Below are 14327 nucleotides of genomic sequence, written 5' to 3' on the forward strand. Positions count from 1 at the left end.
CACACTGTGCACACCCACATCCCCTTGCACACTCATTCACCCTCCCAGCTCTGCTGCCCGTGCAGGCCGTGCTGGGCATACAAGCACCGCTGCCCCTTGCTCACCCCCATCCCACACCCACACAGGACCCCCAGGCTCCCTCATCACCACCATCATCACCTTTATTGTGCCGTGGGAGCAGCAGGGCCCTCCCCATGTCCCTCCCCGTGTCCCCCCGGTGTCCCCAGGCCCAGCAGGCGCTCGCTGCCCTCCCAGAGTGCCCGTGCCAGGCGGTCATCGCGCCCCGCTGGCCATGGCACCCGGGGCCCGCTGTGGGTGAAGTAGCGGCCGCTGAGGGGCTCGAGGCCATCCCGCGTGGCACAGTCCAGCACGGCCTGAGCACCCTCGGCCGCCTCCAGGAACAGCAGCCAGGCCAGAGGCACCAGCAGGGCCTGCAGCCACAGTGGAGCATGCCGGAACAGAGAGGTGTTGACGAACCCTGCGGGAGATTGGCATGTGTGGGGTGTCCCCCTGTGTGACCCAGGAGAAGTGAGGTGTTCCCTGTGTGACCCAGGAGATGTGGGATGTGCCCCTGAGTGTCCCAGGAGATGTAGGGTGCATGCCAGGAGATGTGGGGTGTCCCCATGTGCATCCCAGGAGATGTGGGGTGCATCCCAGGAGATGTGGGGTGTCTCCCTGTGCAGCCCAGGAGATGTGGGGTGTCCCCCTGTGTGTCTCAGAGGATGGGCACATAAGGGAGATGCCATAGGCAGCACGGCTGTGATTGTACCCGGGCACTGCCATGCTTGTCTTGGCTGTGCAAGGCTGGGCTGTGTGGGTGTGTCCCAGGTGAGGACAGGTGCAAAGTGAAGGGAGAGAAGGGGAAAAAAAGGAAAGAGGAGGATAAAGAGGAGAAAGGAACATACAAAGGGACACATGAAAAAGGACACACTGTATAAATAGATGTGTTGTGCAAAGGGACACTGTAAAGGGAACACGCTGTATCAAAGAACACAAGGGGACAAGGTCCAAAGGGACGTGGCAAGATAAGGGACACATCGTGAAAAGAGACACTGTGCACAGGGACACATGCAAAGGGCCACACCATATAAAGGAATACATGCAAAGGGACATATAAAGGGAGAGATGCTCCCCGTGCAGGAATTCCCAGTGAAAAGGCTGCAAAGCTGGACACCACCCCCACAAGGGGACAGCACGGGACACAAAGGTGATCTGCAGCTCACAGACACCAAGGGTGGGTGACTCCTACCTGGGTGCACGGCGTAGCAGGTGACCTGCGTGCCCTGCTCACGCGTGGCCAGCTCGCGGGCGTGCAGCACGTTGGCCAGTTTGCTGTCACAGTAGTCCTGGAAGGTGGAGAAGAGCCCCGAGGGCGGCCGGCCCAGGCGCTCGGGGCGCAGGCGGCCGGCGCAGTGGGCGCTGGAGGCCACGATCACCACCCGGCTGGGAGCGCAGCTCCGCAGCCGCTCCAGCAGCAGCTGGGTCAGCAGGAAATGGCCCAGGTGGTTCACCTGGAACGGGAGGCTGAAGCCATCCTCTGTCGTGCCCCCGGCGCTCACCCCTGCGGAGCGAGGAGGCAATGGCAGCCTGTGGTGATGTCTGTCCTGGGGGTGCACAGGGGTTCTTTGGGGTCCCGGCACTCACCCGCGTTGTTGATGAGGAGGTGCAGCTGGGGCTCCTGGCGCAGGAAGGTGCTGGCAAAGGCTCTCACCGAGCGCAGGCTGGCCAGGTCCAGATGCATGAACAGCACCTCGTTGTTCCCAGTCTCCTGCGGGCACAGCGGGGGCTGGGGCAGGGCCAGAAGCTGGCCTGCGGGTGTGCCCTGCCCTGAGTGGGAGCTGGAGCCGGCCAGGGGCAGGGGGATGCTCTGGGGGCTGGATGTGGCCCAAGGGCTACAGAGTGCTGGGACCCTCCAGCATGGGAGGCTCTGCCCTCCCCATGGTACAGTGTGCCCCACCTTGGAGTATCTCGGGGTGCCTGGAGATGTCTTATGGGGGTGTCTGAGGGGTTGTTCCTGGGGTGTGCCAAGGGGTACCTGGATGTACCCATGGGGGTGTTTTGGGGGTTAATCATGTGATGCTTAGAGATGTCCTGTTGTGTGTCCTGGGGGTCTCTTATGGGCGTCCCTGCGCTGCTGAGGGGATGCCATGGCAGTGTCCTCACAAGGTGCCCATGGAGGCATCTGGGGGTGTTCATGTGATATCCATGGCTGCCCCAGGGGGGGGTATCCCGGGAGTGTCCTGGAGTTGCCCGTAGGGTGCCAGGGGTACCCTGGAGATACCGTAGGGTTCGGGGATGTCCCGTGGGTGGGAATGCCGGGGGTTCCCGGGGGTGCCGGCGCTCACCCTGCGGATGCGGCTGGCGGCGGCCTCTCCCCGCGGGGCGCTGCGGGTCGCCAGGATAACGCGGGCCCCGCAGCGGGCGAGCTCCAGCGCCGTGGCCGCGCCGATGCCGCTGCTTCCCCCTGCGGAGCGGAGCGCGGGGCTGAGCGGGGGCCGGGGCCGCAGCGGGGCCCGTCCCGGCTCCCCGCCGGTCGCTCACCGGTGACGATGGCGGTGCGGCCGCGCAGCTCGGGGCGGGCGCGGGGCCGCGGGGCTGAGCGCAGCCCGTGCCGGAGCAGCGTGTACAGCGCCAGCAGCAGCCCCACGCCCAGCAGCGCCCACCCCATCCCGCCGCCACCGCCGCCGCCGTTCCGGGCAGCCCCGGGCCCGCCCCGCCGCGCCCGCTCCGCCCCGCTCCCGCCTCCCCGCCCCGGCGGGACGGACCGACGGGCGGACGGGGCACGGGCTGCGCGGCTGCAGGCAGAAGGAGAGCCGGATTCGTGGCGTGGTGCGAGCACAGACGGAGAGAGGGTGAGTGCGGGCCCCCCACCAATAGCCCGGCAGAGCGGTCCCGCCCCAAGGCGTGGGAGATCACAGAACCTCGGGGTGGTTCCGGTGGGGAGGCACCATCGGAGGTCATCTAGTCCAGCTCCCCCTACTCAAGCAGCGTCCTCTAGAGCACTGAAAACTGTGCCTGGACAGCTGAATATCTCCAGGGATAGGCAATCTGCCACCTTTTGGGACAGCTTGTTCCAGGGCATGGTAAAGAAGGTCTTGCTCATGTTCAGGTGTAACTGCCCTTGCTCATATTTCTGCCCTTGCCTCTCCTTCCATTGCTCAGCACCCCTGAGAAGAGCCTGGCTCCATCCCATCCGCTGACACACCCCTTTCACACTGATGTATTTGAGAATAAGATCTCTTCAGTCTGCTCTTCTGCAGGCTAAACAGGCTCAGCTCCCTCAGCTTTCCCTCATAAATGAGGCCAGGCCCCTGACCTTCCAGGACACCTTCAGGCTATGTCTCTCCTGTCCTGAGGAGCCCAGAGCTGGAAACATTTGAGGTGAGGTTGGGCCACGATGAGTTGAAGATGTCCCAGCACATTGCAGGGGTTGGACTTGATGACCTTCAAGAGTCCCTCCTACCTCAACCAGTTCCATGATTCAATCACCTTCCAGTCCTCACCCTGTTCCCACATCCCAGGCAGGACACCAGGGTCCTTCCATCCCACCCCAGCCTTGACTCTCAGCTCAGGCTCCTCTGCACTCAGACACTCTGGGGAAGCTCCAGGTTGTGGTGACACGAGTGAAGACAGACAATCGAGAAAACAGAATGTGAAGTATTTTTTTTTTATATACAGAATACAGGAAAGTTTCTGTAAAGTCTAAAACGTTACAATTACTATGTACAGTGGAACTAGCTGTTCTGCTGCGGGGAGGTGGCAGAGAAACAAAAGAGACAGACAGGTTACGACAAAGGATCTGCTACAATAGACAATTTGAGGAACGTCATACCACATGTAGCACTGTACACAGCTTTAAAACATTGAAAAATGCCATCACTGATGTATTTACACAGAATCCAACACTTTTCCTTATCTGAAATAAAAAATAGGATGGACACCAGGAAAAGAACTCATTTCTCACTGCCCATAATACACAGTAGCTACTTGTAGTGCAACCATAGCAGGGAGGGATGGGAAAAATAACTGTGGGAAGAAGAGCGCTTCTTTACATTAAATAAAACAATGATATTGTATAGATTTGCTGTATGAAAACTGTATTTCTCTTTTAATATAAAACTATTGTCACTGGCACAAAATAGAACAAGTTTCTGATTATTTTACAACTGCATGGGAACTATCTGTCAGAGAGAGTCCTCGAGTCAGACAGCGGTCACCCCTCGCTCTGACACGTCCTGCTCTCACTGCAGTTTTCCTTTTAAAATGAAATGTATAGTACAAATATATGTGCAAATGCCCCTAAAACTTGAGCAAAAAAGAAAAATTAAAAAAAGTTAAACGTTCTTCATTTCATGCAAACGGCGTGTGAACAGTCTCTGGGCCGACACAGAAAAATCCCACCTCGGTTTGTACATTTTTGCATTGTAAAGAGTCTGAGGGCGTTTTCCTTGCTCCAAAAAGCTCTCTTCCTAAAAATTCCTAGGGAACTGAGTTGGACCGCAGCACGGGCACCTGGTGGGGTTTCAGAGAAAGCTTCTCCTCCAAGTCCATATCTTGTACTAAGGCAGTGTCCCCCTTGGGCTGTTTGGTCGCAAATTCGGTGATGCTGAAAACGAACTGCAGGCAGCCCAGCTTGATGTAACTGCCGTGGTGGAGCAGGGCCGTGCCCTCCCAGCCAGCCCCGCTGCCCCCAATCAAACTGGAGCTGCTGGCTTTGCAGTTACAGGGTTTTCGATGCTGCCCTTGTGCCTGTGAATTCATCACAGCAGCTTCTTCGTGCGCCTCCTCTTCCTGTTTTCTGCTTTTATGTCGTTCTGGAAAAGAATAAAAAAAAATAAATTGGTAAAGGTTTTGGGCAGGTCAGCAGCAGCAGCTTGTTTTCATCAGCAGGGGTTACTGCTGAGGTGCCTCATGGGTAAGATCCTCCAGCCATGAGGGATTTCAGTCTGCAGTGAGCAGCTGATCAAAGGGAAATGGGAATCTCCTCACAGCCCTGGAGAGGTTGAGGCATTTACATATCTATTTTGGCAGCCCAAAAAGAGGAAGCTGATCAGGTGGAGAGCAGGAGTGAGCCATGCAGGGACAGAATGCCTGCAGCACAGCCCAGATCTTCTCACAGCCTGGGAAGGGAGAACATTCACAGGGAAATGCCTCAGGCCTGCTCCAAACTGGCTGCTCATCAGGACCTGGAGCTTGGTAACTTCTGCCCTGGAGGCTGGAGTAGGGTTTAGGTCAGGGCACAGAGCTCCCCAGGCTGCAGAGGAAGGTCTTGTGTAACCCCAGCTTAGGGCTGTGGCATTGGGTGCACCAGCCTGTGCAGAACAAGGGACACCAACAAGGAATTGGTTTCCACCTGCTCCTGCCCCCTCTCAATTAACTCCCTGTGGTGGTACAACACTCACTTATCACACTCTGCACTTTGGCAACAATACTGCTGGGAGGAGTGGGTGTCATCTTCTCCGAGAAGTCACACGAATACAGAACATTGTCCACTGTTGTCCCATGCTCACTGTAGTTCAACAGCTCATAATGCTTTGTATTCTGGAAAGAAAGGGAAGAGGAGGGAATCAAGACATGAAGTCATAGAATGGTTTGGGTTGGAAGGGACCTTAAAGACCACGTTGTTTCAGCCCCGTGCCATGGGCAGGGACACCTTTCACTAGTACAGGTTGCTTCAAGCCCCATCCAACCTGGCCTTGAATACTGGTTTGGAGCAGGCACAGCTTCTCTGTGCAGCCTGTGCCAGGGCCTCACCACCCTCACAGGGAAACATTTCTTCCTAATATCCAATCTAACCCCACCCTCTGTTAGTCAGAAGTGCTTCTGCCCATACACACCTCTTTGGAACGCTGAAACACAACTCCTTCTCCTTGTTGCCAGTAATGGTCAAGTAAGAGGTGGTAAATATCCCCCAGCTTCAGAGACCACCAAACCTGATTCCCCTGCTCCCAAAACAACCAGCCTTCCTGCAGGAGCTGCTTTCTGGCAGAGAAGGAGGGCCAAAGCAAAGTGGGTTTTACCTACTTCACTTGAACCAACACATCTTTTGGGAACAGGATATTCAAGCTGATGCTCACAAAAGCGAGCATTTTACAGGCACACCTGAGGCAAACTTGGCTTGAGACCTGTGCCTAGCAGGAAGAGATGAGCTTTGGAAAGCAGGCACAAGATGGCAAGAGGGATGCCACGTGCTGCAGCAGCCTCAGGACAGAGGCAGTCTGGGATTCACAGGCCTTGTACAGGCTGAAATGCCAGCAGACATTACCGTGACATGCAGCGTTACACAAGCGGCGTCACGCTCAGCTGAGCTTTGTGGAGGATGTTGACAGAGCAGAGAAGATTTCAGGTTAGCTCACAAAAAACATCTGAGAGCTCAACACCTCGTCCCTCAGGGACTACAAGGCTTTAATCAAGTTACAAAAACTCCACATGCACATGGGAGTAGGCTTTGAAGTAACCTGCTAGACTGCAGAAGGAGAACCTGCAGAGAGAGCTCCAGGAAGGGGAATTCTCCCTCTCCAGAGTGACCACAGCCATAGGAGGGTCAAAGGTCAGTGCCTGGAGCCTGATCACAGTCTGACCACTGTGAACAGAAGCTTCCACACAGATTTATGGTCAGGATCCCATTACTGAGTGTGTTTGGTAGCTTGCAGGGCACTGGAGGAATGGCCAAAGCTGGCTGTGGGTTAATCCTGGATCCTGCTCTGGAGCTGGTTGACAAATGGTGACATAAAAGACCCAATCTTGCTTTGAAGACTGTTTCCATGCTAAGAGACATCTCCAGCAGTGCTGTTACTGGCAGGCCTGCTGGTCTGTTTACTTCAAGAACAAACTAATCTCTGGGCTGTAGCTAAGTAGAAACTGTAGGTTTCTGTTTATGCTGTGAGCTTAACTGAAGCTTTAGCTAAATAAATAATTTATAGAGAACTGCAGATGCTATGAATGCTTTGCTCCTCCATCACACTTGAAAACAAGGGATTCAGAGAAGTTCCCTGGTTTGTTCCAGCTGAGGTTTGATGTTGACACATGAAGTTTAGCTTTTATTAACAACACATTCAGATCAAAAAGTATCAGATCACGTCTATGTCCTTTTCTTTCCCTAGACACCAGCAGTGACAGTGCTGACTTGTGGCCAGTCCTTGCCCACAGGCAGTCAGAGAAATCCTGCTGGCAGAACTCTGTGCTTCAGAAAAGGGTTTGACAGAAAATGCTGACACAGCCTCCACTGGAGTAAAACCCAGCTCTTACTTTGTAGTCCACAAAAGGAGCACCACACAAAGACAACCTGCTGCCTGCATCTCCAGCTCCCACTGCCAAGCACACCAAAAAATAAAAATAATAATAATGAAAAAATAAAGATCACTCAGGCACTCACCTCATCATAGAATATGCAGGCATGTTTGCCAGACACATAGTTACAGTGACCATAGCTTGTAAGGCACACATCCATATCAGCTCCTGTCATGGGGGAGGACAAAACAGGCTCAGTTCATATTGGAAAAAAAAAAAACTTAACTGTCAGGCAGCAGAGAACAACAGACAGAATTAAAGTTCAATTAGCAAAACAACAGGGGAGCAACTGCTTTTGTCCTGCTCCCAGGACTGCATGAATAATGCTTGGGTAAGCCACCAACAAAGTTTCAGTGGGGGAAGGGAGCCAGCAGCTCCACAAAGGTTGAAGAGCATTTCACTGCTCCTGGGTCTACCCAGAGCACCAGAAGAATCTAAGCAACAAGAAACAAAACCTGCAAGCAAACCATGACTCTTCTCTCCATCAGTCAGGCACTAAAACTCCAAGACAGCTGTTCTAGTTCTGACACCAGGTGACAGAGCTGCCACCCACACAGATTCAGGCAGATGGGGGATTTCCACACTTCTTGGTAGTGCAGAATCCCAGTTACAAGCGGCCACAGTGAGTCTGTTTCCTTTGACGCCCACTTGGCAAAGACCTTAGGGAGGGTTCAGGGAGAACCACCCTGATTCTGAAAGGTCAGGGCAGGAAAAAGCTACTCACCTGTCCCAATGTAGAGGGTTCGATAGCACATATTGACTGCACCCCCCAGGCCCATCAGAGGATAGAACACCGCCCGGGCTTGCACTTCCTTTCTTTGCGCTGCAAGATAAAAAGAAATGACTTGAACAATGTTATCAGCTGGGAAAGCTGCTTGACCCCAGTGTCCCTAGCTCAGAAACACAGACCTTAAGGAGGATGCAGTCAGCTTTGGCCTAAGCACCGGTTCCCAACGCTCTAGGAAAGTTTGTGCATGAAACTTCTTTTTGCCAGTCAGAGAAAATTGCTTTCTCATAACCCACACAAGCCATGCAAATGGGGAGCATTAACACTGAGTGTGCACAATGGAGCCACGCTGAGGAACACACAAGCCTTCTACCCCTGGCTTCTTTCTTAATCTCTTCTACTCTGGGTAATCAAAGAGCTCAGTCTTTGCTCTCAAAGTGCCACTTAAAAAGAATTGGTGCTGGTGAATTCACCAACTTAACAGTGGTGATTTCATTTCTAGTGAAGCTGCAGGAAAAACACCTGGGCTGAATGGGGCTTGGCAGGGACAAACCCAGCTCCCAAGACAGGATGATTGACTGAGTGGACTCTTTTACCCTCAGGTCAGTTCTTATGGCACACTTGACAATGCTGGTCCAGGGCTGAGCCTCCAGAGCAGCTCCAAGTTCAAATCACACACTCACATGCCCACATTAACTGGACAGAAAATCTTCTGTGGAACAGATATTGAACTCCACCGGGCCACACAGGCCTAGCCAGGATTTCAGCACTGTCTTTTGGAGGAAAACCCCTTATACACAAAGTTTAAGCCTCTCCTGATACCACATCTCTAGGACAGTGTTACTACCAAGAGAGTGAAATCAAAGAACAGAACATGAGGATTATGAAAGACTGCAGAGATACCTACATCAAGAATAGTGGCCACACCAAGTGGCATCACAAGCTCCATCTCTGCCTGGCTGCCCTGCATGAATCCTTTCAGCTGCCTGGCTCTGCAGGGCTCACTAAAGGCTTTGGATCTAACATTTCACCAGCAATGCTAAGCAGCCAGTTGGATGCATCATTCCTGCCCAAAAAGGGTGATGGGTTAAGACAGCACCAATCTGCCTTGAGAAAGGCAGACTGCTGAAGAATTCCAGAGCAGGAAGGCAGCTCATACCACAGCCTGCTGCTGTGTCCTGCAGCAGAAATCACAAGAAGACTGATAAAGCATTTAGGGAATGCTGTGATGCTAAAGCAGGCAAGCACAGGGCTTCAGAAAAAGATTACTGACCGACTTCCAAAGATCTTATCTGGGATATTTACCCCCAGGCCTAGCAGAGAGGGAGCAGAGAACTGCTTCCACAGCAAGGCTCTCCAGTTAGTGCTTGAAAGCAGATTAAACTCACTGGTTGCATGCAGAGGAACACAGACACCCTGCAGCTTTAGGTGATACCACTGGTAATAAACAAAGCCAAACTTGGGAATATGGAGATTTCCAGGAGAAACTCCAGTTGCTTTCCATTACTGGCATTAGTCACATGTAGTGTTTTCAGCTTGACAGTGACATTCTGAACAGGCAATGACAAAGTCACACATATATTCTGTGCTCCAGTTTCTCCTGTTCTTGTGCTTGTATCTCTCCAGAAAGAGAGAGCAGGAATTTACAGATTTCTCTTGCCCATCTCAAAGGTAAAAGTGCAAAGAAAAGCCACCAAGAACCTGAGATGAACCTTCCCATCTATTGCTAATTCTAAGATGAATAAAACACAACTTCACTACACATTTCCAGTAGAAAATCTGAAGGTACTAAAAGTATTCACACTGCTCCAGTTTGTAAATAATTAAGTAGAGGATCCTGATGGAGTTTCTGATCAGTGGATATCCAGAGCAGGGGGATGAGAAGAAAGAAAAGTGAAAGGCAGCATCAGATACCAGAAGAAGAGGGAAATCTCCTTCAAGGAATGGACAGTGGCAAATCTATGGCTCAACATAACCCAGCTATTCTAGGGCTGCTCTTACCTTCAATGTGGTTTCCCACAGGAGATTGCTGATGGGAATTGACACTGCTTGCTAGAGACTGAGCTTTGGGAGGAAAGAGCTGATGTATTCTCTGCAAGGCCAGAAACTTGATCAGCTGCTCATCCAGCATATTTATCTCAATCTCTGTTAATAAACAAAAAGCAATTAGTAAGTTATTCAGGAAAAGAGTGCAATCTGAGCTGCAGTGGATTTACCTGTCCCACTTACAAACCTGCTGTTTGCTTCAACAGCAAAAACTTGACCAATTCTGTAATATCAAGACTCCTACACATAGGTGAGCTATTATTTCACATCACCTCCTGTGAGAAGAGGGTGAGGACGGTGCCAGCCACAGCTGGAGAGCTCCAACTAAGGCAGCAAGCAGAGGTTTGGGGCAACTAGGGTTGATAAAAGCTGAAAATCTGCTGTTTTGGCCCAGAATCAACAGGTCAGTAGAGATGGGCATTGCACCCCTTTGGAGAGTATGTTGGGTCCTTCCTCTGAAGCTCTGCTGCCTGGTTAGAAAGTCCAGCCCTGCATCACAGAGACCTGTAACCCCCTTTGAAGCTGCTGCAGGCTCAGCAATCTCCTCCTGAAGGCACTCTGCTAACGTTTGCCATCTCTTGCCAAATGCAACAAAAGGAAATAAAAACCAGGCCAGTCTAGGAGACTGACAGAAGCAGAAATAAATTATAAAATTAACAGACCCACTGGAGCACACTGGAGCATCGCCACTCAGGTGACTGCTCTACTACAAGATCTATTGCTGCTGGACTTTACATCTGCCAGGAGCAGCTCTGGATTGCAGCTAGCACAACATGGCAGGGCTGCAGGTTTCTGCATGTGAATTCCACCTGGAAAGCAGCCCAGTTGTGATTCTTCCCCAGAAAAGCTTCAGGCAGAAACACTTCATTGGCCTTGCTGCCTTGGCAACACTCAGAGCAGGGAAGCATGTGACATATTTAAGGTAATGTACACCCAGCCCCTCCCTCACCTGACTACAACCCTGCTTTATCTCTGGAACTTTCCCTCAAGCAGAGATGGAATGCTCTAGGGAAGCAAACACACAGGGCTAGCAGAGACTGATGCTGAATTAAATACTCACCCCCGTCCATAAATGCTTTCAGGGAACCAGTGAAGTCCAACATAGCTGCAGAGTTTGAAGTGAGTGATGAGGGTAGAGTTAAAGCGCTTCCTATGGATAAGGTGCTGGGACTGACCTTACCATCTACAGAGAGAGTGATGGAGAGAAGAGATGTCACTGTGACGTTCACCAGACATGAACCCAGCCCTCAGGCTGCCCTTGGCTGCCAAGCTGCTCCAAAATGACTCATTTTGCTCATAGTCATGCTTTGAAAAAGGCCTGAACTAGAGGCCAGGAGCTTTCTTCTGCTCACAGAAAGGCTTCTGTGTGCCTCCAACACAGAGCCAAACGTGGCTTCTGCCTCGTCTCCAGCTGCTGGAGGAATTCTTGACCTATACATTTAATCTCTTGCTCCCTGTGGTGACACTGGAAAGATGAGCACCAACTCCACAGGAGCTTGAAGAATTTATTAAACCTAAGAGACGTTTGCCAAGTAGCTTGTCTAGCTTTTTAACATGAATAAAAAGCACAACTGCCCTGGTTTTATTTCTACACTGTTATAAAGTCTGGAGTGCACATCATTGTCCAGAAGGAATGTGACAGTCATAAGCAGATTCTATTATTTACTAAATAAAATCCTCCTGCTTTGGAAGTGACCATGGAGCTGAAAGAGGCAGTGGCAAATGCCAGGAAACAAAACCCCTGTAATGTGTTGTCCATACCAGATCTTCTTGAGCTGGTTTGCTTATAACTACTGAAATCTATGGCAAAAAAAGTCATGAGCAATTTGCATTTTTGTACTCGGCAGCAAAATTTGCACACCACAATTTTTGTTATAAATATGAAATCCATCCTGTTAGATGGAAAATTTAAATGTTTACACCTTTCCCAAGAGACACTGTAGCAAGTAATGATTTTGTAGAACACAAGCTTTGCACCAGATGCAATTATTTAACATCTTAAGTAACTGCAAAATTATGTAGGGCTTGCAGTGCTCTTCAAACCACAAGCAAGAAGTTTCTATAACACAGTCTCATTTCCTCTACCAGAACTTCTCCCAGCCTTGCATTTCTAAGCAGGGCTTGGTCAATTCAGCAGCCTCAGAGTAACCAAGTTTATACAGGAGGAGGCCAAGTACCCTGGGGACTGCTTCCAAAGGCGAGGCAAAGCTTAGAAGTTACTCGTTGAGGAATTTTAGAAAGGATTATAAAAATATGTTGCTCTGTTGCTTTACAACCACCAGACCTGAGCCACTGCACACAAGCCTGACACTGAGCAGGTTGGAACTGCATGAGAAGTGACACACAGCTCTGTCACGTGCTTTGCAGTGACTGCTCCCACCCAACCTGCACAAAGGCTTTGCTGGTTTGAGTCTTGAGCTGGCATGGGGAGAGGGAAAATGAAGAGAATGCCATATGTGAACGTTTATTCTAGCAAAATTTGAGCTGTGGGCAGTTACTCCAGCATCTGTCAACATCTTTGACTTTGTTTCTACACTAAAAATGGTTATATACACTCTATTATATACCTTGCTATTATTTAGCAGGTTTTTTGGGTACAACTCAGGATGCATATCCAAGTCTGTAACCACCCTGTGTCAGGCCAACAGATCCTAAGCAGATACAGCTTCCCCAGCCCACATTTCTCCAGAATCAAGGCTGTGCACATGAAGATTACAACAACACCTGCAATAGGGGACACAACCACTGCCTGAAGAGTTACTCTGGATTAGATCCCAGAGAGCTGCTCTTGTGAGGAGGACTGACTACCTTCCAATCCAAATGGCCATTTGAAACAAACCAGTGGTTTTACAGCAGCGCTGGGGTTTTAAAGCAGCAGCTGTTGAAACAGCAGCAGCCAAGTGATATAAAGCTACTGTTGCTTTCAAGAATTCAACAGACCTACTATCCTGCTTGTCAGGACAGAGTTACCCCCTCAAGTATAGGCAGCCAGCAAAAATACATCCCATGGCTCCCATAAAGAAACCTAAGACAGAGGAGACCTGAGAAACTCCTGCTGGCTCTCCACAGAAAGCCCAATTCGCAGTCAAATGAGGGCACACTGCTACCTTGAGATTTCGAATGAGGTTTAGCCTGAGCTTTTCTCAGCCCCGGGGCCAAGGTCAGTGGCTCAGCACGTACCTGAAGGTGGTGCTGGTGAACAGAATCTGTTTGTGGACCCAACAGCTGAGATGCCATCTCCTGCAGCCTGGGGAGGGGTGAGAGCCCGGGTGGCACTGAGCGGGGAGCCCCCGGCCCGCAGCTCTGCCGTCAGCGGCGGCCCGATCTGCGTCTGCACATTCTTCCTTTGCAAAGTGCTGGTGGTCTCCAGGCTGGCGCAGGAGCTCGAGATGGACGTAGGCAAACTCGTGACCGGCGCAGATCCCCTTTGTGCACAAGAAACGGGCCCTGCTACGTTCTCTGTTTTGACAATGGTTCCAATGGTGTGGTTCAGAAGTCCGCAACTCGCTGGGGGTGTGAGGGGCCGAGGCCACGTTTGCCGATGAGACAAAACAGGGATTGTGTTCCCAGAGCCCGTGAGCCTCTGGGAGTCAGTCAACTGTGCTGAGGATTCGGATGAAACGCCGTAGAAATGAGGCCCGTTCACTTTAATGTCGGAGGCTGTCGGCCCGTTCGAAGTCCCACAAGAAGAAGCCTTCTTGGATTTATCTATACAAGAGCTGCAGTTAACATCTTCCTGTGACAAAGTCTGCTGGGATTGCGAGGAGCTCAAGGAATTCTGGGTGGTAATCCCTGAGGTGCAGGATGACATGGAATAGAGGGAAGGTGTGGGTGCCTTGTCAGCTGCCTGGTAAGGGTTGGCGAGTGAGCCATCTGCCACAATAACAGGCTTAATATCAGCCTTCTCTGTTTGTTCAGAGTCCCAAAGCGAAGTCATCTGCTTAGCAGATAAATGTTTCAATATGCTGCACTGGAGCGCAACAACACTACAGAGCCACTGGAAGGAAGAAAAAAGTGCAGGTTAGCTCTGGAGGCAGCAGTGCTCCAAACCTCTACAGTTGCTCCATGGTTCACCCAGCTTGAGGAAATCCAGCTGCTGACTGCTCAGATGCAGTGTGGAACTACAGCATCTGTTCTGGAGCTCATCTACAATTAGGAGGAAATTTTGTCCAGAGGTGTAAAAGTGCAACCAAAATTACGTACTGTTTATCTCCGTGCTGGAGGTGGGACAGAGGGGGGCTGAGATTAAAGGAGGGAGGAAGGC

The 14327-nt window shown here is 51.3% G+C and overlaps 2 protein-coding genes across 2 annotated transcripts in view; both read right to left on the bottom strand.

Moving 5' to 3' along the window:
* Positions 1-143: 143 nt before the first annotated feature.
* On the bottom strand, positions 144-2668 carry DHRS13 (dehydrogenase/reductase 13). The gene is made up of 5 exons (XM_036395125.1): positions 2542-2668; positions 2346-2464; positions 1645-1768; positions 1250-1561; positions 144-478 (listed from the first exon to the last, which is right to left on the bottom strand). Exons 1-5 carry the CDS (start codon positions 2666-2668, stop codon positions 162-164), a joined length of 999 nt encoding a protein of 332 aa, XP_036251018.1. The 3' UTR covers positions 144-161.
* Positions 2669-3648: 980 nt separating this feature from the next.
* PHF12 (PHD finger protein 12) overlaps positions 3649-14327 on the bottom strand; it is a 31840-nt gene continuing 21161 nt past the window's right edge. Inside the window, exons 9-15 of the mRNA XM_036395102.2 lie at positions 13244-14060; positions 11124-11246; positions 10019-10162; positions 8015-8113; positions 7376-7458; positions 5403-5541; positions 3649-4814 (exon numbers count right to left, since the gene is read on the bottom strand). Coding sequence (XP_036250995.1) covers positions 4480-4814; positions 5403-5541; positions 7376-7458; positions 8015-8113; positions 10019-10162; positions 11124-11246; positions 13244-14060 — 1740 coding nt within the window. The 3' untranslated portion in view covers positions 3649-4479. The remainder of the gene's footprint in view (positions 4815-5402; positions 5542-7375; positions 7459-8014; positions 8114-10018; positions 10163-11123; positions 11247-13243; positions 14061-14327) is intronic.

The sequence above is a fragment of the Molothrus ater genome, chromosome 21 (assembly GCF_012460135.2).
Source record: "Molothrus ater isolate BHLD 08-10-18 breed brown headed cowbird chromosome 21, BPBGC_Mater_1.1, whole genome shotgun sequence".
NCBI lineage: Eukaryota > Metazoa > Chordata > Aves > Passeriformes > Icteridae > Molothrus > Molothrus ater.